Source organism: Eublepharis macularius, chromosome 1 (assembly GCF_028583425.1).
Source record: "Eublepharis macularius isolate TG4126 chromosome 1, MPM_Emac_v1.0, whole genome shotgun sequence".
NCBI classification, from domain to species: domain Eukaryota; kingdom Metazoa; phylum Chordata; class Lepidosauria; order Squamata; family Eublepharidae; genus Eublepharis; species Eublepharis macularius.
Genome location: NC_072790.1, coordinates 49,562,053 through 49,589,471, shown reverse-complemented (window position 1 = coordinate 49,589,471; position 27,419 = coordinate 49,562,053). Strand labels below are relative to the sequence as shown.

At 43.1% G+C, this 27,419-nt stretch overlaps 1 protein-coding gene across 1 annotated transcript in view; it reads right to left on the bottom strand.

Moving 5' to 3' along the window:
- The window catches only part of NOL10 (nucleolar protein 10), a 58,701-nt gene extending 37,521 nt beyond the window's left edge, over positions 1-21,180 (bottom strand). Inside the window, exons 1-11 of the mRNA XM_054999088.1 lie at positions 21,098-21,180; positions 18,566-18,611; positions 16,719-16,817; positions 15,568-15,645; positions 13,554-13,591; positions 12,456-12,592; positions 11,038-11,103; positions 7,195-7,255; positions 5,554-5,639; positions 5,291-5,369; positions 4,435-4,584 (exon numbers count right to left, since the gene is read on the bottom strand). Coding sequence (XP_054855063.1) covers positions 4,435-4,584; positions 5,291-5,369; positions 5,554-5,639; positions 7,195-7,255; positions 11,038-11,103; positions 12,456-12,592; positions 13,554-13,591; positions 15,568-15,645; positions 16,719-16,817; positions 18,566-18,611; positions 21,098-21,163 — 906 coding nt within the window. The 5' untranslated portion in view covers positions 21,164-21,180. The remainder of the gene's footprint in view (positions 1-4,434; positions 4,585-5,290; positions 5,370-5,553; positions 5,640-7,194; positions 7,256-11,037; positions 11,104-12,455; positions 12,593-13,553; positions 13,592-15,567; positions 15,646-16,718; positions 16,818-18,565; positions 18,612-21,097) is intronic.
- Between the last annotated feature and the right edge of the window lie 6,239 nt (positions 21,181-27,419).

Here is a 27,419-nt window from a genome sequence, read left to right as displayed (position 1 = left end):
TTCGTATTTTGAGGAACGTGGATGCTTATTAACATTCTGCAGTGGTTTTTACTTTATTGGCTGTGCGCAGCCCTGCGTGTTTTAAAGGTCCCCCTTCCTTAGTTTTCTACCTAAGTGCATCTGTTGAGGCAGGCCTGTGTGTGGCTATTATTTCCTCCTGAACAAAAGAAGCTGTTCTTGAACAAAAAGACCACAGAGGACACTAGAAACAAGACTGGCTTGGTCTGTCTGCTGAATATGCCAAAGAGGGAGTCCAGAATAACCTCTGTAGAGGGTCAAGAAACAAAGGAGCAGCACAACAGCATGACCTTTAGGATATCAGAATTAATATAATTATATCAACAGACATAATATGTTTTGGAGTCCAGGTATGAAAAGAAGCTGAGAATGCCAAGAACGTCCAGCTAGATATAGAAATATGTAATTCAAAGAAGGTATATATTGATTGGGGCCCAACAGATGTACGTATGAGAAAACTGTAACCCTTGCTTCAGTTTGGTTTGGGTGGAATGGGTGTGATTCCCTGGTGTGAAGTTGGTCCCCTAACTTCACTTTGGTTCTGGGGGGGATTCCACTCCCATGCTTCAGTTTGCTTCTGCTGGGCTTTTTCTGGGCTTTTTAAAATTCTTACGATGGAAATGATAAAAAGTATTGGTTGTTGTGGGTTTTCCGGGCTGTATTGCCGTGGTCTTGGCATTGTAGTTCCTGACGTTTCGCCAGCAGCTGTGGCTGGCATCTTCAGAGGTGTAGCATCAAAAGACAGAGATCTCTCAGACACTCTGTCTTTTGGTGCTACACCTCTGAAGATGCCAGCCACAGCTGCTGGCGAAACGTCAGGAACTACAATGCCAAGACCATGGCAATACAGCCCGGAAAACCCACAACAACCATCGTTCTCCGGCCGTGAAAGCCTTCGACAATACATAAAAAGTATTATTAATGCGTTTAAAAGTTAGGTAGCTTCGTAACTTCGCACGGTGTTTGAAGTTATAAGACAATTTAGTTATACAATGTGAGCCTTAAGTGGGACAGCTGAATATTGTTGGAAGAAAATAGTGAAAATTTACAAACATGGGAGTCTGAACTGATTATCAGCTTCTTCTTAGAAAAGGCTTCTTGCCTCGTGAAACCTCTTTACTTTTAGTAAGAAGTAATTAATGGGCTCAAGTAATCGCTCTTCTTTAATTATCTATGTAAAAATCAATGAAGAGGATTATCATATTATTTTAAGTTGGTCTATGTTAAAAATGTAAGTAATTATGTTTTAGTAAAAAATAAAATGAAGACAGGATTTGCCACGTAATATTTTTATTTGTGTACTACACCCCAAATGAACCAAAAGCATTGTTGTGGTGTACCTCTTGCTAGAAGGTTAATGATCTAATATAGGATGGCTATCTAAATGCCTAGGGCGTTGGGCACATGCCTGTATCTGAATCGGGAATAATCAGAGTCCCCCAACACCCTACTGCCTGGGTCACTTGTCACATAAATGCGACAGTTACAGTACAATCTTAGGCAGTTACACCCTTCAACATTCACTGAAGTCAAAGGGCATAGAAGAGTCTCTTTCGGCTTAGTATTGCACTGTTAGTCAGTATGATTTAGTACTTCACTTACGTAAGGTAAAGAGTTGTTGTGTCATGGAAGCAGGAAGAGAGGAGAATGGGAGGGGCCAGCCCTCAGCAGTGATTGATTAAGATATGAGATTCATTGCTCTCCTCACAGCAGCAGCTCTTTCCATCTTCAGCTAATTGGGGCCAGTTGTGTCCTGTCATCTTTTTCCTCCATGGGAGTTCTTCGGAATGAATTCTGTAGCTAAACGCTACAGGAGAGAAATGTTTCCACTGAAATGGAAAATCCTGACACTTCCCATGGAAGGAAAAAAAACCCAATTAACTCCTTCAAAAGGTCTAGCAAAGCCGTATACAGCCTGGAAAAAAGCATGAGATGATTGGCATTAAATCTGCAGAATTATCCTTGTAGTGAGGGAACCCTGCGACATTCCGGTAATGTGTCCACATCATGTATTTAACAAGAATCAGCACGAGAGCAAGCGGTGTAGTCTTAGCTAAACTGCAGCTCCTCTTAAAGCGGGGCAAATGCATCCAGAACCAGAGTGGATTACTGCAGGGGGTTGCAGCTAGGTATTTTGGTCAGTGCTAAATAATCAGGAAGAGGGAGACCGGGGGGGGGGGGGTATTACATTTTTTTTCCTGCACCAACACATCAAATGGGAACTGGAGTAAGAGTGCATGATGGGAGACACACAATGCTGCCCCAGATGGATTTTGCTCTAATCCAGCACTGCAGGAAATGTTTGAGATGGCAAAAAGCTACTCTAGCAGTGCAGCAGTTAGAGACAAGCCTCGAAAGAAACTACGGAGAATTTAAGTTGAAAGGTGTGCAGCTATCTCATACTTGGTATGATGGAATGGTAGAACTCCTGATACTAAAGAGTTCCTTTTGCGGAAAGCGAAGTTTGACTGCTAAAGTCTTACTACAAAATAACTCATCTATTTCCATAATTAATGTGTATATCTACGTATAATGTGCCTTCTCTTGAAAGTTGTGTTCTCATTCAAAAATATCATAAATGTTAATGGTTGGATTTTTAATTTCATTTCAGTATCATTAAAAAGTACAAAATTCAGCACCAGTAATTTTAACTTTTAAGTATAATAAAAGGTTCTGCTTCTGAGTTAAAGGGAAAATGCTAACCACAGTTTGCTGATTCAGGTATCATGACAAAGTAGGGTTGGCATAAACAGGAAACTGAAAGGAAGACAATAAAGGCAGAGGATGGCTGCTCCTCGCAGCTCAATATGAAAACATTCCTGTCCCTTTGATCTGGGAACACCTTTTATTGGACCAGGGAATTGGTGGGCTTTTGGGGTCCAGAACCTGAAGCGTAGAATGAGTAATTTATTTTAGAGCCCATGTGGGTTGGACTCCTAAAAGGTGCTATCTCTTTGTCGGTGTGTGCAAGTGCACACACATCTGCATGGATTGGCAAGTTGACTACAATGCGCTCACCTGTCAGCATCCATGTTGGAGGTGACGCGAAGAAGCCTTAAGTTCCTGTTAGCTAGTAACTATTTCTACCTCAGAAAGCTTACACTTATCCAACCCAATTCAACTCTCCCCAACGCAGCACCTTAAAAAAAGAATGGGAGCTTGGATCACGATCTCCTGCTGTCTGGTCTAGCTGTGCCCTGAACTGTATAACAGCCTCATGAAATCCTAATTACACCTCATTTCTAATTCTCAGCTCAGAATTAGCTGTGACAGGATCATTTTTATTGGACTTCTTAAGTATAGTATAGTAGAGATTGTAAAAATCCATGATGTCTCATTTTACATATGAGGCAGGCAGATGCAGAAGCCATATTTCTGCCGTGGGCCCTGGTTGTTAATGTTCTCATACACAATGATTGCGTAACGAAAGAGAACTCATCAACAATTTTATCCAACTTGCGAGTGTGGCAAATGACCAGAAAGCTGGGAAGCCTTGCCCAACTCCTATAAAATAAAATGGAGCCCGTGGTGGACACCAGTATTATATATGCAGAAAGGCGTGCTAGAGGGCTGCAGGCGCCAGCATGCCGTATTCCCTTCTGGACTAAGACGCTGATATGGCACAACTTGGAAGGAGAGGGCCAGACTATCCTACAGCTCTTACAATGCTACACAATTGTACTGAGAACCAACCAGTGTGGTGTAAAGGTTAGAATGCTGGACTCCAATAGGGTACTCTCAAGGTTGTATCCAGACTAAATTTTCCATCACCAGAAATGAGCATTCCTGCCTATCTTCTTTCTCTGCAACCCACTGGTTTCCAAAAAAAACTTCTGCTCCTGGGGGATAGGGCACCTTGAGGAATAGCACAAGGAGAAGAGGAAACTTGTGGAAAGTGCCATTTTAGTTGGGATCCAACCCCTAAGTTTAAATCCCTGACAGTCGTGAAATGCAGTGGAAGACTGGGTTGCCCACCCTCTGCACATGGTGTGACAAGAATAATATGGAGGGGAGAACATCTGATACCACCCAGACGTCCTTGAAAGAAGGTGGAAGGGAGAGAAAGAAAAGACATGCAATTGGAGTGCCCCCTCCTCATTGTCATTACCAGACTATTTTTCAGACTACAGGTGATATATCCCAGAAAACAATTTTAGGGATTATAACAGAACATGGCTTTATTTAAATTTCCCCATATGAGACTTGACTATGCTTAACTTTATGAAAAAACAACAGCAGCTAAACATTTTCATACATGATTTACCCTTCAAAAACCCAGTTTTATATGCAAAATAGCAAAACGAAACAAAAAACACACATAGTAAAAGCATAACATTCAATCGTCAAATTCATTCACTAGAAGTAATGAAATGAGAACTCAATTCAATGGTAGAAACAAAGCCATGCAAGACTTACTGTGTCCTTGTTCCAAAGTTTTATGATTCTTGAATCGGAAGAAATAACCAAATCTAAAGAACTGTGGAACTGGATTGATTTAATAGGCAAGCCATATTGGTGATCTTTCACAATTAATGGGTCACTTGATCGGAGATCGTATAACAAAACCTGGTAACAAGAAGTAAGATTTTATATTATTGGATCAGCTTAAATGTTTAACATAACCATTGATTAAAGATCGCTGAATTCTTAGTGTGTTAAAAATGATCAAATGTAGAGATATTCAAATTCCTCACAGAGAGAAAAAGATGTATTTGAGTTTTATGCATGTACCTTAAAGCAATGGGATCTATAACAACGCAAAAAGAAATAAGACCAATTTGTGAGCATTTAATTAAAAAAGTGTTATCTTATTCAGCATAGCTGGACATTTGGACAATTGTTCCTTTTAAGGGAATAAAGACATATGTACAGTCTCAAGGCCTGTCAACCTCCAGTTTTTATGTCTATTGGTTTCAAAAACAGTGGTTTCTGTCAGATTACTTGAGAACAGCAGGTTTGGCAAGCCGACTTGATGCTGATGCTCTCACGACACTCAAAAGCACTGAATGTTCCATTAACATTCCACTGTAAGTTGCACTGAATTTTCCCCCCAAAAGTGAAGTAAATTATTATCCTCTGTGCACTGAGATAACATTGTGTCTAGCTTTACATCTCATTGGTTCTTTATGAGAGGAATCACTGCAGAAACCATGCTGAAAAAAGAGATAATGAATAACTAAACTGAACATGAAACAAATTAATTCTCTTGTGAGAAACCGAGCATCAAATGAACAATGTTTGGTTTTCTTTGAACTGCCAAAGGCATAGCTACCTGGCCTGTGGATGTCCCAACAGCCATGTTCAATGTGCCATCAAATTTCAGGGCTGAAATAGAGGGAAGACCATCGACCCTGAAAGAATTGAAAACACACACTCTAGTTAAAGCATATAACAGTTAACTATATAATGCTTATGAGCTACAAATTTGTAATTAGTGGCAGACTGCGATTTAGATTTAAAGCAGTTTGATTATACAGAGAACGTTTACAGAAGTTCAGTGAAAGCTAATAAATCAAAACGGTTATCAATCCATACTCTTTATCAGCTGTTGTGCTGCTTAAAACGCAATCCAACACTCCGACACGATTTCGCATTCTAGGATCCCAGCATTCCACCTTCCCCTAAGGAAGACAAAAGACAGGTAAGCCAGGGCTCTCAACTCAGTAAAAGTATTTATGGCATCAGCCATAAGCACTGAAGTCAGCGGACTTAGAAGGGTGTAACTCTGCTTAGGATGGCACTGTTAATCTACCAGCTTTCTTTTTTAAAGGTCACTTCTGTAGCTTCTTATAAGAAGCCATCCTTGCATATTTAATTGTCTTTTGTAAGCAAAGTAACCCAACCTTGATACTTTTAAAGGGTGTTTACTAATAGTAACCAGGGGAAATTCAGCAACTGTGGCTGTTGTCTTGCCCAGAGCACTACGCCACGCAATTATATAATGTACCAAAGTGAACAAGCTTTGCAGCTGGAATCGAGACTATGAATAAGTAACCAAAGACTCGGTCTGGCCCTGGTACATCCCCACTACTACCTATTTCCTGCATCTTTACCACTTTCTCTTACAAATGGCTTTTTTCACAGGCTACTCCACTACATGAATCCTAATGGGCCTTGTCAGACTGACAAAGTGTGGTGCAGAGTAGTAGACTAAGGGGAAGACTCAGGTTCAAATCTCCATTTTGACAAAAGGTTTGCTAGGTGGTCTTAGCCCAGTCACTCTCATTCTAAGCTCTCTCCACAGGGATAGTTATTACGAGCATAAAACAGGAGAGGGTAGAACCACACATTCTGCCCTTCTTGGAGTAAGGGTGGGATAAGAGAGCGAAGGATACCTAATAAGGGAGTTGGGGCAGGACTAGGCATCTCCCAGGCCACCAGGAGTGCCAGCACCTTGAGCAGGCTATGTAGAGGGCAACTCTCCATCTTTCCTGCTCCCCCAGAAATCACACCAACCTGCTCAGATGGTTCAACAGCAGTCCTTTATTTTGTCACTAACATACAAGGTTTGTGAGATACGGTTAGCATCCACTTTACAAATATTAACCTCCTACACAGTGACTTCTTTTGCTGTTTACACGCTCAACCTCATAACATTCCAGCCCAGAACTTGTGTTTCTGCATGGTGTGGATAACACAAATTGAGAGAATGTTTTCTCTATCTCCCACTATATCAGAACACCCAATAAACTTGATGGGCCAAAGATTCAGGACAGACCGGCTACTTCACACAATCAATCAATAAATCTCACTAATTAATTTGTGGAATTCACTACACAGGATGTAGTGATGTCCACTAGTTTAGATGGCTTTAAAAGTGGATTTGACAATTTCACAGAAGTCAGATTAATTAATGGCTGTTAGCCATGATGATTAAATTAAACCTCCATGTTAAGAAAAAGTAAGCCTTTTACAAAGCAGAATATCATGTTAAGATTGCAACAGCCTTTGACTATCAGCAACTTTTGCCTTTTGCCAAATTGGAAGGCCTCCAACAAAGAAATAACTGAATGTTTAGTTGGCAGCATTCAGATTTGTAATATATATTACATATTTCTGACATGCATGCCAATGTGTGAGTGTGTGTGTGTGTGTGTGTGTTACAAATCTGAATGCTTCATAGATATATGAAGAAGAAAACAGAGCTGTGGTTCTTAGGAAATCATAAATATTTACCTCAATTGTCCCCGCTGCAAATAAGCCATGTGCCAAATTTATGTCGCATACATGATTCTCTCTGGGGAAAAAAAGGAGAAAACATTTAAAGCAACAAGCTTGTGAAAGTCATTTAAACCAATCCAATATTACAGATCAGAAAAAAGAAACGATGGTCAGTGTTCTGTGGATCATGTCAGCCCTACTTCCCTTAATAAAGTAGAAAGGATCCTAGGAGTTACGTAGGTCGCAATCAGCGAACTTATCCATCCTGACTAGTTAAATTAGCCAGTAAAAATGATACATTTCTTGTTCACTGCCAGTTCTCAAAGGATCTGAAAGAAGACCACAGCTAAGGAACCCAGCCCTAGATAGGGATAATCCAGTTGTCCAGGTATTGCCCCGGATCTTGAGCAATGCCCGCTGACCAGCAATGTCATCAGCCAGTGCCTTACACAGCTGCATGCAGTAGAGGCCCTGCCCTGCTCAGGAGAAGGCACAGAACCTGGGCATGGCCCAGCAGCAGCCAGGGCTGGCCAAGGGAGCCCAGGGCAAGGCTGAGAAGCCCCTGAGCTGGTGGGTGATGCTGGAGGGGGGAGGAGCCAGGGGCAGGGCTTTGAATCCAACCTGGCCCTATCCAGGAGCAGCACCGGCCTGGGACAAGGCAAACCAATTTGAGGCCTGGTGCTAGGCTAGATGGTTCTCCAACCCCTGGCCCCGATAATGGCCCATGCCACAGAGGTGGGGCCAGGGAGGTGAGGATGGGGCTGATTGGGGAATGGGAGAGTCATAAAAAGGGTCTCCGGAAACCAAGCCAGAGAGGAGGCAAGAGTGCCAGGCCAGGGCACTAGGGGCCTGGGCTCTTACAAAGCAGTCATTAAAGGGGACCAGGCTAATATCACCCCTCTCCAATGTTCTTTTCAATCTGAGGGTCAGGGATGTGATAGAGGCCACCGCAGAGGAGGCGCCTCAAACAGGTAAACTACAGAACAGTGTCAAACCTATAATTTTCAGGCAAGCTGACTGAACAGGCTGAGGCAGAGCAACTCTGGGTTTAACAAGATAACACTTCTTCCCTTGACCCTTTTTAATCTGGAATTTTGACCTGGATATAGAACAGAGACTGCTTTAGCAGCACTGATGTGTGCTCTATGGCTACAGCCAGAATAGGGAAATACTTCCTTATTAGTGTTCTCAGATCTGCTGCATTTGATATGGTGGACCACACCATTTTGAGACCTGGTGTGACTGGCAGCAGTGTCTAACGGTTTCTGTCTTTCCAGTAGAAGTAATGGCGAAAAGCGTTTGTGGAAGTGGTGGAGTCAGTCTTGGAAATTGTTTCATGTTCAATATGTATACATAAAGACTCAGTAGGCTGATGATACCAAGCTAAATATCTCTTTGTCTAAACCTCCAGATTCAGTCATCTTTGTCCTTAATTTGTGCTGAGAGATCTCAATCAAATAGATGGAGGGTAAATAGAATGAAACTGAATTCAGAGAAGGCAGGTGCTGCTGGCAGGCAAGAGGGAATGATCTGTGTAGGCTGCACAGAACTTCTCTTTTCTGTATCGGTGCAGGAGAAAAGCCTAGGAGTGTCTTGCTTTTTGACAGAAAAAAAGGCAGCAAGGGCTGCACCAATATCCAAACAAATACGGGCAAAACCCAACAGTGCCAGAAAGAGAATAAGAGAATATTAGATAATAACAGCTCAAAAATATATGTTTATATTCCAGTCCCTATGCATTCTGTGTTAGCTTCATCAGGGGGTTTAATAATATTTCATCTCTTGTACCTTCCTCATCCAACTAAAGCCTGATTCAAAAGCTCCTCTTTCCCTGGCCTTAACGTTGCTGATGCAGCCACATTGACCCATGCCTCTGTAAATTGTACTCGGACTACTGCAACACACTTGATATGGGTCTGCCCTCAAAGGTAAGCTGGAAACTGCATCTGGTGCAGCCTACCTCCTGGTCTGAGTTTGTAAGTATACAGCCCAGCATTTTTGAAATCTATTCTGGACCACAATGTGTTTCCAAGCTCACTTCCAAGTGCAGTCATGGGCAGGTCCAGTAGCGCGGTCAGAGTCTGTTCCAAAGTCCAAATAGCCAGGTGAGGCAGTCCACAGATCAGTTGTCAGCAAGGTTCAAGGGCTAAGCAAAGGCAGAATCGAGGCACTGTCCAGAGGTCACACAGCAAAGCAAGACAGCGCAAGGCAAGGTTCAGTGGAGCGGTCGCCGCTGGAACAGGATGCTGACGTTATGCTTCCATGCCTCCTAGTCTTCTGTGGCTGGGTTTTATAGACGAGCTGGGCTTGCAGCCAGCTGCTTGGGAGCTATCCTGTGCTCACTCTCCCCAAGCAGCTGGCGCCTAGCCAGGAGGCATGCACTCTGCCACCTCTCCTGTAGCTCCACTCGCTGCTTTTGTCTGCGGCGCTCTTTGGGTGAAGCTGGAGGTCGGGGTGTCCTTGGCCGTGCTTCACCCATGGTGCTGGAGCTGGAGGGCATTGGTGCTTCTGGCTCAGCTGCTGGCAATTGGTGGCTGGGCTTCATTGGTAGTACTGGAGCTGGAAGATGTCAGGGCTTCTGGCTCAGCTGCTGGCCGTAGGCGTTGATCTGCCAGCAGCTGTTCCTCCTGATTACCGGCTTCAGCTGCAGCAGGGCTGGCTTGGCTGGTTACACAAGGCTCCTCTTCCTCTGAGGAGTCCTCACCCTCACTGAGCCCCATGACAGGTGCTGGCTTTGATCTATAAAGCCATTCACAAACTAGGACTCATTTACTTGATGGACTACTTCTCACAATGTATCCCCAAGTGCCACTTGAGGTTAGGGCAGAGATTATTTGCTGGTGACTTCCTCTTTGTATAGTATAGAGAGGTAATGTGGTGTGTTGGACTAGGATCTAGGAGACCCAAGTTCAAGCCCCCACTCTGCTGTGGCTTGCTAGGTGACCCTGGGCCAGACACACACACTCAACCTAAACTCCCTCGCAGAGTTGTTATGAGAATATAATGGAGGAGAGGAGAATATAAGCCAGTTTGGGTCCCTATTGGAAAAAAAGTGGAGTATAAATGAAGTAAAAAAAATACCGTTTCGGAGAGGTGTTTGTTCTCTTCAGTCATCCCCACTTTATGGAATGGTTTGTCAGAGGAGGTACATAAAACACCTTCCATGGCAAAACGGCCATGCAAGGCCATTTAGTTCCTGTGGTTGAGGCTGAATTATAGGTTGCACTGGAGGTTTGTGGCGGTCTGATGTTACTGAATCACTAAGACAAGGAACTGCCTTGTATCACGACAGACTCTGGGTCAATCAAGATCAGTATTGCCTGACTGGCAACATCTCTCCAGGATCTCCCGTTCCTGTCACCCAATTCTTTTAAATACAGATGCAGGGGACTAAAGAAAAAAAAAAAAAACCTCTGCAGGCAAAACAGAGCCACAGCTACAGTGTTGTGCTCTGGATTTAAGAAGCCACTTATTTTGAAATCAATATATAAATTTTGTCATACATTTTTTCTTACCTTTTTAAATGATTTAACCCTTGCATTTTGGATGTCATGTAAAGCACAAACCAGAACTATGCATATTTAAGAACACAGATACAGCAGTCTACCTATTTTATACCTACCAGTTATACCTATGACCCTTATTTTCTCCTTGAACTACTTAAGGATGAGTTTAATTATTGTTAAGATTAGAGAAATACTGTAAAATATAAGGCCAAGTGAATATCACTATGAAATAATACAACTTACAATGCATTTGCAGGGTTCACAATAGAGAGCTTATAGTACATTAAAACCCAGTAATTTGGCTCCACCTGCTGGAACAAGAAGACCAATGGAATGAATGGCAGATACTTACGAAGCTTCTGTCTGTAGGGAATTCAGATACCTTCCTTGTTCCAGGTTTAGTCTGTAAACTTCAGAGCTACAACCAAGAAAATAAAGGCTGTATGTATATTTGTTTCCATTTGGATTATAGTAGCATTCTACTAAGTACTTTCAGTAGGGCCTATATCTGTTAGCACCCTATTTTTGTTCCCTCACTGCTAGCACCCTATTTGCTTCCAGGCCCAGTTCAAGGTGCTTATAAATTAATAAATATTAATAATGATTACTGAACATCCTGCAATGTGCAACCACAAGAGAAAGTTGGATGGGACTCTAGAACACATGCTTCATCCATGCAGAGAGATACTGAGGTCCAACATGAGTGTGTGCCCTTCCCCACATTTCTCTACAACACACAATTGGTTGGATCTCAACAATTTCTGCCAACCCCGCCTCCAGCTGTAGACATCTGATTTAAGCTGTTCCTGGTAGTCTCCTCTCCCTCGAGTGTAGGGAAGGAGGGGGGAGTAGGGAAGTTTCATTCCACTAATGGATGCCCCTTCTCTTAGTAGAGATTATCATCAGATCCAACTCAAGGATTCTTTGGCAGAGAAACAGTGTCCTCAGCAGACAATCGTTGAAGATACGAAGTTTGAAACCTACTGAGATTGCGTTCTGTCACTGTGACAGAAATTTGATTGGAACTGCCTCCTCCCCCTACATGTGGAACACAATAGAAGTTTTCTAGGTTTATGAATCTTTGAAACAAACTCTAATTTGCTCCAATGCTCAAAGGCAGCCACTTTGGAGCACTGGAGTTTGTTTCCCCATACAAAACAAGATTCTAAATTGCAAGCATTAAGACGGTACAGCAAACTGGAGCCTGGTTCAAGCCAGTTTAAGAGCCAGTTTGGTGTAGCGGTTAAGAGCGTGGGACTATAATCTGGAGAACCGGGTTTGATTCCCCACTCCTCCACTTGAAGCCAGCTGGGTGACCTTAGGCTAGTCACGGCTCTCTGGAGCTTTCTCAGCCCCACCCACCTCACAGGGTGTTCTGCTGGGGGGATAATAATGACATACTTTGTAAACCGCTCTGAGTGGGCATCAAGTTGCCCTGAAGGCCGGTATATAAATCAAATGTTATTATTATTATTAAGGCTTCCCAAACCTGGAAGCCTTCAATCACACTCTGCACATGATGGGAGAGAAGGAGCAAGGCAGCCACAGCATTAGGTTATGCTCATGCCCAGCACGGACACACCCCTTTTTGTCATGATGTTTGAACACAACTTGCCTCAAAGGAATTTTCTTTCCCTGCCACTCTCATCTCAAGAAAAATGTTCATATTACCTGCTCATTCAGCCAGCATTTAAAATATTATGAACTTCTAGTAAAACATTTACTTTCAAATAAAGTACAAGTAAAATAAACCTTGGTGCCGCTTATTACCTTGCTCCTACAAAATACAGGTCACATGATGGATAATGGTATGAGAAATCTCTACCAAATTTAGGTATTCTGGTTCGGTAATAACGGCCATGCTGAGAGTGAAATTCCACATATCTGTCACATAGCAAGAAAACAATCTGGGGGGAAAAGAAAGAAAAACAACACACACAGGATAGGACTGAAATTTGGAGATAAATTATTCTTGTTGTGCCTAACTTCTACACAGAAATGTGTTATCTGACAGCTTAAAACAATATAATGCAGATTTACCACACAAGAAATATAATACTCTGCGAAGACAGCTTCGGAAACTTTAGAAGACACCGAGAGAGGCCCATCTTGCAGAAATGAGATGTTTTTTAGTGATACTAGGCCATTTTTAAAAGGTGCTGTACATTGTAAAGATTATTTAGTGAACGGTTCAGAGATCTATTATCCAGAAAAATTACATCCCAACTTTTTTACATGGTAGAAAAGCTATTTAGAATGTCCACCTTCCACAAAGCTTTGATGCAAGATGCTAAGAACGCTCCTGTTGAAGCCAGCAGGTATTACTAGCAATTGCACAGTTGTTCTTTTGGCAGGGCACAGTGGAAACACTTGCGGACTAAAGATTCTGTCCCTTACTTGTGCTTGAATAAACACAATTGTTAATAGATCCAGAGGAGTCAGCCGTGTTAGTCTGTAGTAGCAAAATAGAAAAGAGTCCAGTAGCACCTTAAAGACTAACCAACTTTACTGTAGCATAAGCTTTCGAGAACCACAGTTCTCTTCGTCAGTTGCAATAATGATGCATCTGACGAAGAGAACTGTGGTTCTCGAAAGCTTATGCTACAATTGTACAATTGTTAATGACATCATCTATGGAAAGTTCAAATCTGAACTCAGTCAAGAATACACTGGGTGGCCTTAGGAAAGCCACTGTATCTTAGCCTCAGCTGCCCAATTCACCGCAGCTTTTCAAGAAATAAGCAAGACAGAAGGTATGATCTTCTTCCTTTCAGCTATCTATTGCTTGGGAACATGAATTAGGTGCTTTTCACAATTAAGAAATGAAACATTTATTGCTGTTCAAGTAAGTAAAAAAAATTGACGTACCTTTGAATAATCATCTGATAAAATATCAAACGTAACCACTGAGGAAACAAAAAATGCAGCTTATAATTAGAGGTCACTCAAATGTTCACCTTTAAACCACACTGTACGTCCCACTAACTCACCTCTTATTGTCTTTCTGATCTTTTATGACTCAGAGGATGCTGAGACAGGCACCATTATTAGCTGCAGTCTGTGCCTACACATTTGTGCAAGTGGGCGCTCTAAGTGCTGATTTTCATCCATGTCCTTGCCTTATTTGCCACTGAGAGCCTAAGCATGTGGACAGTCACCAATTCTTGTGTCTACCCTCCCCCACTACAGTTCTAGGCCAAATGCTTAGCCCCTTCTGTTTTAGAGAATCAGCAGCAATTTAGGCAAGAGCACAGAAGAGAGCCGCAGTCACAATAACAAGAATAATAACAACATTTGTTTTATATACTGCCCTTCAGGATGACTTAACACCCACTCAGAGCAGTTTACAAAGTATGTCATTATCCCCACAACAACAATCACCCCGTGAGGTGAGTGGGGCTGAGAGAGCTCCCAGAAGCTGTGACTGACCCAAGGTCACCCAGCTGGCTTCAAGTGGAGGAGTGGGGAATCAAACCTAGTTCTCCAGATTAGAGTCCCAAGTTCTTAACCACTACACCAAACTGGCTCTCACTACAACCCAACATGGCAACATCGTCTGGTTTCCATTCTCACAGCTAGTGCTCATTTGGACAGGGACCACTCAGGTAATGCCTATTTCCCCCAGGTGAGTAGCAAATTACAATCTTACCTATCAGAGCATCATTCTGCCAAGGACTTTCCTTTAGCAAGACTTAACAAGAGTGTGGCCTTAACCTAAAGCCACTCTCAAACATGTAGTGCAGACATTAGTGAGGACACAGTACACTCATGAAATCGTGCGATCCTAAATAGGGTGACACTCTTCTAAGCCCATCAACTTCCAAGGACTCAGAAGGGTGTGACACTGGTTAGCACAGCACTGTCAGTGACATAACAGCTATGAACCAGAAAAAGATTCATAGACAACAGGATTGAATAGCAGACCTCCTCTCCACTGTTTCCCCTTCCCCACCATCACAAGGTATTCTTGACAAAACTGGTGTCATGATCTCCTCTGACTGACCAGTGACTCTGATTCAGAGTTCTCTGAGAAAGAGCCTGAGGAGCCAAGGTTAGGGAATCAGGAGGGCCAGAGGGGTCAGGGAGAGCCTAACACCACAGAGGAACCTGCCAACCATGCTCCAGCAGTGCCAGAGGCCACCCTACCCTGCCAGAGCCTGCACAAGAGACTTTGCCACCAGCCTCTGAGATAGCCAGTAGGCGTCCCCCAGGCAGGACATGAACTCGGGCCCATAGCCCCTCAGAACCTGCTCCCACCCCACAACAGCGGTGTCAGCAGAAGGCCCAGGCAGATAGCCAAAGGAGGTGAGGTGCCAGACTGGCAGCATACAATGCCAGCCTGGATCCAGAGCAGGGTCTGAGAGCAGTGCTGCTTCGCAGGATCCTGGTACAGCCCAGTCTCAGTGGCCTCAACACTTGCTAGCAAATGCAGCTGAGACAGATTAACTCCCAGCCTACTTAGGCTGTGGCTTGGGAAGGCTGCATTGCTGGATCAATGGGTCCACTAGGTGCAAGCCCTGTGCTCCAGCTCCCTGCCTCCAACTCCAAAGCTCCAGTCTATGCTCCCAAGCTAGCCAGCCAAGCCTGAGGCCTTAGTCCAGAAAAGACTATACTTAGCCTTCCTCCATAGCACAGAACATCTGGGAAGTTTCAAAAGTAGCTCAAGCAGAAGGCTGTTATTATTTTTCAAAAATCACTGTTTCCCAGCTGAATATACCTTCCAATGAAGGACAAGCCATATTTGCTCTTTTCCAGGGCTACACAGAAAGCACAATTACATTACAGATAGTATGGCAGGTTCTGGGTCACTTCCGGTCTAGCATTTTTTCATCTCACTAATTCATAGTTCATATCAACCTTCACAAGAATGTGCTTCACTAACCTTCAGAATCTAAGCATCTTTCAAACTTCATGGATAACTGATAGGTATCAAAACATCGGACTCTTGGTTTATATGTTCCTGTAAAAGACAGCGTGATAATTGATGTAAGGGAAAACAAGTGCTTTAAAAATGTATCCAATACATTCAGTTCAGGAGAAAATAAAATTCATTATTCGAAAGACTCTTCTGCTCCAGAAATTAATGGATGTTCAAAAAAGGCAGTGATCTTCGGCCTTATTGTGTGTGCTTATGCTTGCTAATGGTAATAGGACTAATGATACATAATTAGCTTTTGGGACTGGAGCCCAAACCAATATATTTACTCATCAACCATCTTAAAAACAGACAAATAACCTGTAGCTTTAGATTACCATTCATAAATATGCAATCCCTTCTACTCATGGCACTGAGGTAATTCTATTTTCATGGCCTTTAATAGTTGGTGCTGAACTTTAAATATCATATCACCCAATAGAAACCAAGATGTTAACTGGATAAAAACTGTAATAAAATACTGTCAAATCTTTTATTTCACTGCTAATTCCTTACCTACACTGACTTCAATGCCATCTATGATTAGTTTTACTTATATACAGTTGAACACAAAAGGATTCCAGTATTCTTTGCTGTACAGCAGACTGTATTTAAAGTTATTGTGGCACACAGTATGGATCAAATAAAAAACAAATAGCCTTTTATACCAAAGGAGTAACAGAAAGCCCCTCAATCCAGCTAGGGGCTGTACATGCACAGAAGCAGGTTTCCTTGCATATACCCTTATGGGAAAACACATATGCAAATGAGTGCTGCCTGTGCAATTATTCTCCAATTAGCAGCCAAGGCTATTCACATACAGCCTTTGAGCCGGTCAGATTTTGAGAGGCAGATACAGTCACCTTATTCCCAAGCTTTTCCTCCCCAGAGAGCTGATTGGCATGATGGTAGTTTAGCTAACAGGTTATATTCCAACCCACTGGACAGGAGCAGGAAGACCCCTCTTCAACTTATGCGCAGAAAAAATGATTAAATAATGGAAGACTAGCCGCGTCTAATGAAAGATTAAGATCAGATCGCACTGAAGGATGAACAGTGCTTCAAAGCAATCTGGCTGGCAGATGTCTGGGAGGGGACCAAGGCATCTGCATACTCACCTGCTGCCATAATGTATTGCCCGTCTCGTGAAACTCTGAGGTTCGTGCTAACTGTGGGCATGTCAAAGTCTTGGATAAGTTCAATTCTTCTTTGAATGTCTTTAAAAACAAAAAGTTAGAACATCCTAAGGATTGGTTAACCAACATAGCATGTTAGTAAACAGCTTTTCATGAGAAAAAAATATGAGCGATGGGAACGAGTCAATTGCATTTCTAAATATGCATTAAATTTAGCAAAAATGTCCCATCTCGAACTGAAAGTTCAGAACAGAGGTGTAGGTGTTGAACAAATTCATCAGTAATTTTAACAGTTTTTTTAAAGAAGCAAGACATATGATCTACTTCCTTATCAGCATTACTTATTGACACTTAATATTTACTGTAGCTTGCGTTCATCAGTAATACGATCAGTGGAAATATCTGAAGCAATCCAATAGTGGTTAACTGAATTACAGCAGTGGGAACTATTTCTAAGTAGCACTTAATTTCTTCTTTTCTCTTTATTATGGACAGATGACAGATTATAAAAGCCTCATAATAATTAAAAAATCAAAGTGCCCTTAAACTCTGAAGCAGCCATCCAATATTGAATTAGGTGTATTTTAGCAGGCTGCACGGAAGTCAAGGTTAGATTGCGGGCTAAGACTCTGTAATTAAAGGCTGCAATCCCACGCATATTTACCTGAAAGCAACCCCACTGAATGTAACATGACTTACTTCTGAGTGTCCACGCATAAGATTGGGGCTGCGAGTTCTTATTTATTAAGGGTACAACTCAGTGTAAACCATCTTTTTAAAATGGCACTAATTTCAACAGAAAAAAGTAGACTGAAGCACATGCTTAAAGCTGCCAGCAAAATTCATTTTACTTCACAATTTTTAAAACCATTCTCCTGTGCATTTGCAGCTGGAACTAGCTGCATTTGGACAGGATTATTTAGATAGGTTTATCTATTTTAAAAATGTATATATTATCCCTTCTCTGAGGGGAATCATAACAATATACAATTCAATTATAAAAGAGATCAATAAACAATACCATTTAATCCAAAACAGACAACCAATAACAACAACAACAACGATTCAATGTATATTCCACCCTTCAGGACAACTTAATGCCTACTCAGAGCGGTTTACAAAGTATGTTATCATCATCCCCACAACAATCACCCTGTGAGGTGGGTGGGGCTGAGAGAGCTCTGAGAGAGCTGTGACTGACCCAAGGTCATCCAGCTGGCTTCAAGCAGAGGAGTGGGGACTCAAACCCAGTTCTCCAGATTAGAGTCCTGCCACTCTTAACCACTACACCACATTGGCTCTGAATCTACAGGTGCTACTAAAAATAGCAGCAGCATCTTCAAAACAAGAACAGTTAAATGAAACCATTGATCAAGAGAAAAGCAAGATATTAAGGGAGAAAACAAAGCCATACATTTATTAACTAAATGTCTTCTGAATTTAAAAAAAATCTTAGTCGGGTGTGGGAAAACATCCAGATATGGCACTGGGATAAGAGAAGGGCATTCTGTAGCTGGAGGAGAGGGACCACCACTCAAAAGGCAATATCCACTGCAGTTATTCACATCATCTCTGAAACTGGGGGAAGGGGGAGGGACACACACAAGAAAGGGCTTGAGATGATGACCACAGCACCTGGCCAATACTACATGAGAGCAAGCAATCCTTTAAGTACTTATAGGACCTCATAGGTCAGAACCAGCATCCTAAATTGGGACTGTAAATGAATACAGAACTGCTTGGCACCATCAGTCCACCTTATGCAAGCAGAGGTGAACCCTGGGCTAATATAGCAATGCCCTCCTCATTAGAGGACAAGGTAAACTCACCAGCATCTCTTTTCTGTAATGCTCTCTTCTTTCTATCAGAAAGCCACTGAAACAAACAAAATTATAGTTAACATTCAGTAGAAAACTATAGTAGTCATGCTATATCAACAACTAGGTCTGTTAATAGTGTTTCTAGAACATATATAACTTGACCAGTAAAAGTACAACTGGGACAGCTAACTGGACATCAACAGACACCAAGGTACTTATTTATTTAGTCAATTTGTATGCAGTTTCTTCGACCTGCTTACAGACGTAGGTATTTTGCCCAGTGCATCCAGTTCTGTAATCTGGCACGAGCCAAACAACTGTTAGCAAACCAATCAACCACATGCTTCTCCACTGTTTCAACCAACAGAGTGAAAAATAAACTATTAAAAGATTATGTAAGCACCTATCTACAGAAGCTCAACTATCTTGGCAAAGAGACCCTAGTGTCATTTAACAGGAAGCTGAAAGCACACCATGTCCAGGAAGCTAATGCACAGCAAGAATATTCTCTAAGTACATCTGAGCCCTTGTGGGCTAGATCCAGCAAAACTGGAGGGGTGAAACTCAGCACAGTCATATGGTGGAGGGCTGGCAGCAAAATTCATCCATAATATCCAGGAAAAGTAAATATGTAGGAACGAGGTCTTTGCCATTCTTGCTTTGAATTCATTTGCAATGATTGTGATGGAATCTCTGGTGACATCTCTAGTTTCAATACGGGCTTATTCAGCCATCAACACAACTATGGCAGCATCAGCATCCATGATGATGCTCAGCCATAAGCATAGACTATGTATGTAAATGTAGGCATGTTACAGCCCAACTGAGTATGTTTAATCAGATGCTGCAATTGGATACGTGCTTGACCCTAAGTCTTAATCAAACTCAGTCTTGCTGATACTCCTGCATCTTACATCAAATGTATTATTTGGCTTAGAAAATGTCTATTCTACTTCTCAAAGCTATCTGCTGTAGATGGTTTACAAAATAAATCATAATAAAAACACAGCACAATAAACAATTAGAAACCCAGTATTAACCCCGTCCTTGGATACACACCAAACGAAAGACCACAACCAAGGTATCAGAAGGAGACTGAGATATGGAAGGGCAGCCATGAGGGAACTAGAAAGCTCCTTAAGGATAAGGATGTGTCTCTGTGGACCAAGGTCAAGATAATAAATATTATCTTATTAATAAAAAAAAATTCTGGGGAAAAAAAGTAAACAAAAACTACCACACCAAAGAAAATAATAAATACTATGGTATACCCCATTACTATGTATTAATAGGAAAGTGAGACAATGAAGAAAACTCACAGGAAGAAAGTTGATTCATTTGAAATGTGGTGCTAAGGACAGTCTTACAGATATCACATATGGCCAAAAAGATACATAAATGGGCTCCAGGTCAAACCAAGCCTGAATTCTCCCTAGAAGCTAAAATGACTAACATGAGGCTCTCATACTTCGGTCACAACATGAAAAGATGAGACACTCAAGACAATAATGCTAGGAGACATGGAAGGCAGCAGGAACAGAAGACGATCCAAAACAAGATGGCTTGAGTTAATAAAGGAAGCAAGGCCTCCAGTTTGCAAGATCTGAGCAAGGCTGTTAATGATAGGATATTTTGGAGAGCACAGGGTCGCCATAAGTCAGAAGTGACTGGATGGGACATATCTCACACACTAAAAACACAGCCAGGTTTACTCACTAGTTTCTTAGGCAGGATCTGGACCAGCCCAAGCAAATTGTTATTGGGCACTTATAAGCAATATAAAAGGGCCTATTCTACACACACACACACACACGCCCAAACCTTTTAATATGGTCTGAGAATACATCCTGCACTCAATCTTATGTATGTTTAAGCAGAAGTAAGTTTTACTGTGATCTGTGGGGCTACCTCTTTCTAGAAGGATAGTCATATTAGTTTGCTGCAGCAAAGCCAAACAAGACATATTCTTTTATTCTAGCATAAATGTCTATGGAGTACAACCTACATCCTCAGAGGCATGCAGGGGATCCTTAATACCAAGCAGATACTTATATTCGCGGTCATGATGGGGAAAACAAAAAACAGCTATATATGGCCAGGAAGCTCAGGAAGTACATAGGGTAAAAATTAAAATTTAATGAAGAAAAGGATGCTTCACGAGAGAGAAGCCCTGGCTTAGTGATAGACCATTTTTGCATGAGAAAGTCTCCAGTGAGGAACGAGAAGCAGGTGCTGTGAAAGACCTTTGCCTGAGACCCTGGAGAGCTACTACCAGGAGAGTAAACCAGTACTGACTAGGATCCACCAATGGTCTGATTCGGTATAAAGCAGCTTTGTTCTCAACAGCAATTTCCCTACTGAGGAGGAGGGAGGGTGGGGAACGGTAAGAGCAACTATTCCGATTGCCTTAACAGAGACAGCACGCGGCTGTCTTGATGCGGCACAGAATAGAGGTCGTCATATTGGTCGGGGAAGGAAGGCCGGCCGGCGGGCGTGGGAAGGGACCCTCTCGAGGCGGGAGGGGACGATGGCGGCGCTCACCTCAGGGAGGCTCCGGCCCGCGCTCAGACTGTAGATCTTCACTTCGTTGAGGCTGGAGACCTGCATGGTGACCCCTTCTTCCGTGGCCGGCAAGCACAGGCGGAAAACAGCCTTCCCTTCCGGGTCAAAGTTCGGACCATAGAGTCGAGAAAACCGGGTTTTAAAAATACCATAGAGTAACAGCCCCGGTCGGAAAACACAAGGAAGTGCTTTATTTCAGCGGGGGCAGGAGAATACAAGCCTAGAACACTTTCGGCCATCCTTTTCTTCTAGTGTAATCCTAAAAATTATCTTTCTAAATCTCTTCAGTTGACTTATTCTCTTTTTAGGATTGCACTGTAATTCATCCGTGTAGTCTTAAAATGTATTAAATGATAGAATCACTTCTCAGCACGCAGAAACACTACAAAATAATGCGTGTGAAGTACTTGGAACATTCAAAGCACTGTGCAGAATTTCATTTATATATTCACAAATTATATGCGCATTTCCTGAGCTCAAAGGCTCTAGGGGTGGCTCAGAACATAGTAAAATACAGCCAGTATTAAGAAGACACGCACACACTGCAGCAACTTACCATACTAGAGATGATTATTTATTGTTTTACTTTACTTCATTTATACCCTGCCTTTCTCCCCAATGGCTTACACAGTTCTCTGTTTTAGCCTCACAACAAACCTGTGTGGGACAAGAGGCTGAGAACATATGACTTGCCCAAGGTCAACCAGCAAGCTTCCATGCATAGTAGAGTGGGGATTCAAACCCAGATATTCCTGATCCTAGTCTGACCACACTAGTTTTCATTCAGATTGAAACAATTTAAGAACAGCCTCTCTACAAACAATGTAATAAGAATATAAAAAAGATGACATCAGTTCCTGAAGTAGGGTTGCCAGCCTCCAGGTAGTTGCTGGAGATCTCCCAGAATTACAGGTGGTCTCCAGGCCACAGAGATCAGTTCACCTGGAGAAAATGGCTACTTTGGGGTGTGTGCTCTATGGAATTATGCCATGCCAAGGTCCTTTCCCTCCCCAAACCCCACTTTCTCCAGGTTTCCCCCCCCCCCCATATCTCCAGGAATTTCTTGACTTGGAGCTGGCAACCCTATCCTGAAGTGACATCCTCACTCTGGCTATGGTTGTGCTCCTGCACTTTGTGCAGGGCAAATTCAGGCCATTTGGGCCCAAAATTGGCCCCAGCGAAGTGCAGGAGCATGCCCACGGCCAGTGCAACAACATCACTTCAGGAAGTGACATCACCACACCCCACAGGAAGCACTCTCGGTGTGCGCTTTACCGGGTTGCCTGCCAGGGGTGGGCGATCTCTGGAGGGCTGTTGCCCCCTCCTGCCGGGCAATGGGGCAAAACCCTGGGAAATTGTCCACCACTGGCGGGCAACTGGGAAGCCTGGTCAGTGAGGGAGTTGTTGTTGCTGTCTTTAACACTAAGGAGGATTGTCACCTCTTGAAATCCAAACTACTGGAATCTGGGCAGGGTCCAGAAAGGATCCAGTTAGTCCACATCAAAAACCTAGGGGGGTTTTTTGTTTGTCTGACAGCATAGCCTAGGGCAAAAGGTGTTTACCAACAAGAACAACATGCTTATATACCGTCCTTCTGGACAGATTAGTGCCATACTCAGAGCAGTGAACCAAGTCAGTGTTACTATTATCCTCACAAAATAGTTGGGAAGCTCAGGCTAAGAGAAGGGTCTTGCCCAAGGCCACCTGCAGTGCGCATGGAAGTACTGGGAGTCAAACTAGCAGAGTGCTGATTTGCAACCCAGACTCTTAACTACTAAGCTACAGCAGCTCTTTTATTTACCTAAGGTATTCACACACAGAGACCCCACAGCCTTCCCTCCTTGATTTTCTGACCACTGCCATTGAAAAGTAAAACAAACTAACAAAGATGGATTTCTTGTTTATCACTGGTTGAGATTGCAGTCCTGCCACTGAGTAACTGCATCTATACACACTTAGAAACAGAATCAGGGGAAAGGGCTTCCTTCCAGATTAGATAGCAGGACTCCAGTGCGGACAATACCTGAGCCATGCCAAGTTGCTTTTTATTAGGCATTACTTACCTCATTTGACAACATTCTGAGAACATGTGCCCCCACCCCCGCAAATACTGAAAAATTTAAAACTTCCTCTTTCTGATACTCATTCTGTATCAACACTAAATAGGGTTGCCAGGTCCCTATACCCTCCCAGTGGGAGGAGGATGAACCTGGCACTTACCTTGTGCCTCATGCCTTTATCTTTTCCTGGAGCTTGCACCTGGCACTTATGTCACTTCTGGGAAGTGATGTCATCCCACTGATCACAGGCATGCTCTCATACTTTTGCACAGGGCAAATTCAGCTGATTGGGGCCAAAAGTGGCCCCAGAAAAACATGGGAGCACAATCGCAGCCAGTGCAACAACATCACTTCAGGAAGTGACATCATGATGCCCCACTGGGAGCCTACCCCGTGTGCACTTTCCTAGGTTGCCTGCCAGTGGCAGGCGATCTCCGGAGAGCTTGCCACCTCCCCAGCAGATAATGGGGCAAACCCCTGGGAGATTGCTTGCCACCAACAAGCAACTGGGAAGCCTAACATCAAACCCAACATGCCTCAGAATCCCCTGCAATATGCAGAGGTTCTCTAGCAGTCAAATTATGGGGAAAGGGTTCACTGAGAATAGGAAGTCTGACATTCAGACACTGTGCTACACTACCAATACTCATGCTCAGGGGTAATTTCATAAAAAAAAGAGCTGGAGGAACTCATTAGCATAACTCATTAGCATAACTCATCAGCATATGCCACTCCCCTTGACATCACTAGAAATGTGTCATTAGCATAACTGATTTGCATATGCCACACCTCCTGACATCACCTATCCTGGCTGTTTTGGACCCAATCCTGGCCATTCAGGGCTTAAATTGGGCCCAAAAAGGCAAAAAGGGGCTGAAAATGGCCAAAAAGGGGCCCAAAATGGTCAGGATCGGGCTGCTGCTGAGTGGGAGAGTGATCCACCACCCGTCTGAGGCCCGATCTGGGCCGTTTCGGCCTCAATCCAGGCTGAAATGAGCCCAAAATGGCCAAGAGTCAGGTGGGCGGGGCCACCTGACATGTGACCTCTTTGGGGAACTGCTGGAACTGTGTTCCTGCGTGTTCTCTCTCGAAATGAGCCCTGCTCACGCTAATTCCCAAGAGCAATAAGAGCTGTGCATTTGGTGCCACTCCAATCTTTCTTCAATGTTCCATACATAAGATCACATCCTTCTCCATTTTAATTAAGCCATAAGTACCAGTCTCTAATTCACAATCACTGATGCAGACTGGAATCCCCTCTCACCCTATAAATTGGCATCATAAAGGTAAAGGAAAACCCACCTTACAGATACTCAGAAGACCAAATACTTCATTTTTGTTAGATACAATTCTAACAGCTTGAGTAAGGGTAACTTTAAAAACAAAACTCAGCAGAAATAGAATCAAAATAGTGTTAATACTTACACAACAGGATCATTATATTTATTTGTTGCACCCTCAGTTGCATCTATATGTAGCTAAATATTGGGGTACTATTATACTATGTTTATCATTTGCAGCTGAATTTTCCTGTGTGGACAAGACAACTAGATAACAAGAGAAAGCATAATAATGTTCTCATAATACTAGCACTTGGGGCACTCAGTGAAGATAATGGGCAATAAATTAATGAGAGACAAAAAGAAGTACTTCACTTAACAAGTAGTGACATAGTGCCATCAATATGCAGATGACACCCAGCTCTATATCTCACTATCCAAATCACCACGGGATGCAGTAGAGATCTTGGGTTGCTGCCTCACTGCTGTGATCAAACAACTGAAAGTGAACAAATTGAAACTGAACCCAGACAAGACGGAAGTGACTCTGGTTGAGAAGGCAGAGATCTTGAAGGACGTTGCTCTCCTCACTCCAGTTTCAATGGCGTTCATCTGTCCCTTGCAGATTCAGTTAAGAGCCGAGGGGTTATACTGGATCCAGTGCTACAGCTAGAAAAGCCAGTTAAGGCAGCTGCAAAAATGTTTTCTACAACCTAACCTGGAAGAGATGGCCCCCAACCTCAACACAGCCAATCTGGATCTATGCCATGGTAACACTGAGACTTGACAACTGTAATGCACTGTACATAGGTCTCCCCTCTAAGTTAACTTGGAAACTCCAGTCGGTGCAGAATGCTGCAGCTAGTTTATTATCAGGAGCTAGAAGGAGCATGAATTCTGCCAGTGGAGACCACCACCCCACTCACTCCACTGGCTGCCTATCAGTTACTGGGCTCAGTTCAAGGTATTGGCTGTCACATACAAAGCTCTTCACAGCCTTGGTCCATCATTTCTATAGGACTACCTCTTTCCCTATGTTCCACCACGGCAGCTTCACTCATCTGAGCAGGGCCTTCTGCCATCTTACACATGTGCAAAATCAACAGCTGCCCATACACGTGCATTCTCTGCAGTGGGTCAGGAAAACTCCCAGTCTCCTGGCTTTCTACAAGCTATGCAAAACTGAATTACTCAAGAAGGGATTTTTTACTTAGATAGAAGGGTTGTAATATAAGGAAGCTGTCTCAAAGAGTTGCACCAGTAAGGGCTAGGGAGCGGATGACTATACACTTTACTACTATTGCTCTAAGTAAGATCCTCCTGGGTAGATCCTATGTTTAATATGTCAATCTTAGAATTACTTATGCTTTGTTTCAGCATTTCTCCAACTCTGTATAGTATTTCTGCTGATTTTAAATCTTTGCAAATTTGTATGTGTATACCCCATTACACATCCCCTGACCTGGATTGCCCAGGAGAGCCTGATCTTGTCAGATCTTAGAAGCTAAGCAGGGTTGGCCTTGGTTAGTAATTGGATAGGAGATCTCCAACAAAGACCAAGGTTTGCAGAGGCAGGCAATGGCAAACTACCTCTATTAGTCTCTTGCCGTGAAAACCCCACCAAGATAAGTCAACTATGACTTGAAAGCTGGATTTCATTTTTTCGCCCTATTACATGTGTATTGAAATGACTCTGAAATTGACTGTACTGACCCACACTGTGCAATCCGCCTTGAGTCTCAGCGGACTATAAATAATGTAAATAAATAAATAAAATTAAGTGAATGTAGTGATGGAGAGTAGCACCGATGGCTTTGAAGGGGTGAGGCAGTTTCATGGAGAATAGGTCAATCAATAGCAACCAGCCCTGATGACTAAAGGGAACTTTCACATGGAAGCCTTAATACCAGTACAAGGAGGCAACAGGAGAACATCATCTCTATAACCCATTTGCTGGCCATCCAAGGCAACTGATAGGCCACTATGTTCAACAGCATCTGGAGTAGATAGACCAGTGGTTCACTCAGCTGCCAATCATTATGGCAGTAATGGAACAATATCTAACAATTTGTATTTACTAGGGAGCAAATCCCATAGAGTTCTAGATCAAATCAAGCCTGAATTCTCCCCAGGAGCTAAAATGACAAAACTGAGGCTATTGTACTTTGGTCACATCACTCTCTGGAAAAAGACAATAATGCTACGAAAAGACGACGACCCAATATGAGATGGATGGACTCGATAAAGGAAGCCACGGCCTCTAGTTTGCAGAACCTGAGCAAGACTGTCAATGACAGGACATTTTGGAGGGCATTCATTCATAGGGTTGTCATAAATCGGAAGCGACCGGATGGCACACAACACACACCCAAATCCCACTGAAATCATCTCAATGGAATATACCACATAAAATTTTAAAGCTGAGCAAGGTTCGAGCCCAGTGGCTCCAAAGACCAACAAGATTTGGAAAGAGCAAGAGTCCAGTAGCACCTAGAAGACTAACAAAATTTGTGGTAGGGCAGAACGTGGTGGAATGGAGTTCCGGCACCTCTTGAAAATGGTCACATGGCTGAGCGGCGTGGAGGGCAATCTAAACTCCCCTCTGTCTGGAGATCAGGGGGTGGGGCCACTGGCCATGTGACCATTTTCTCCAAGAGCAACCCACTGAGTTCCACCACCTCTTTTCCCAGAAAAAAAGCCCTGTGGTAGGGTATGAGCTTTGGTGAGTCACACAGCTCATTTCTTCAGAACGAGATTCGGAGAATCAAGCTCCTTTCTTCAGATACTATTAAAGGTTGGTTCTAGATGAAGGGGGTGGCTGTGAACCGTGGTTCATCTGAGTATGGGGCAGGGTCGGGGGAGGAACTAAAAGATGCAAGGGAGGAGGAGCTGCAAGCAGCGCCGCCTGGGGCGAAAGAGCTCCAGGCTAAACAAGGCATCATGCAGAATGCCAAGCAGCAA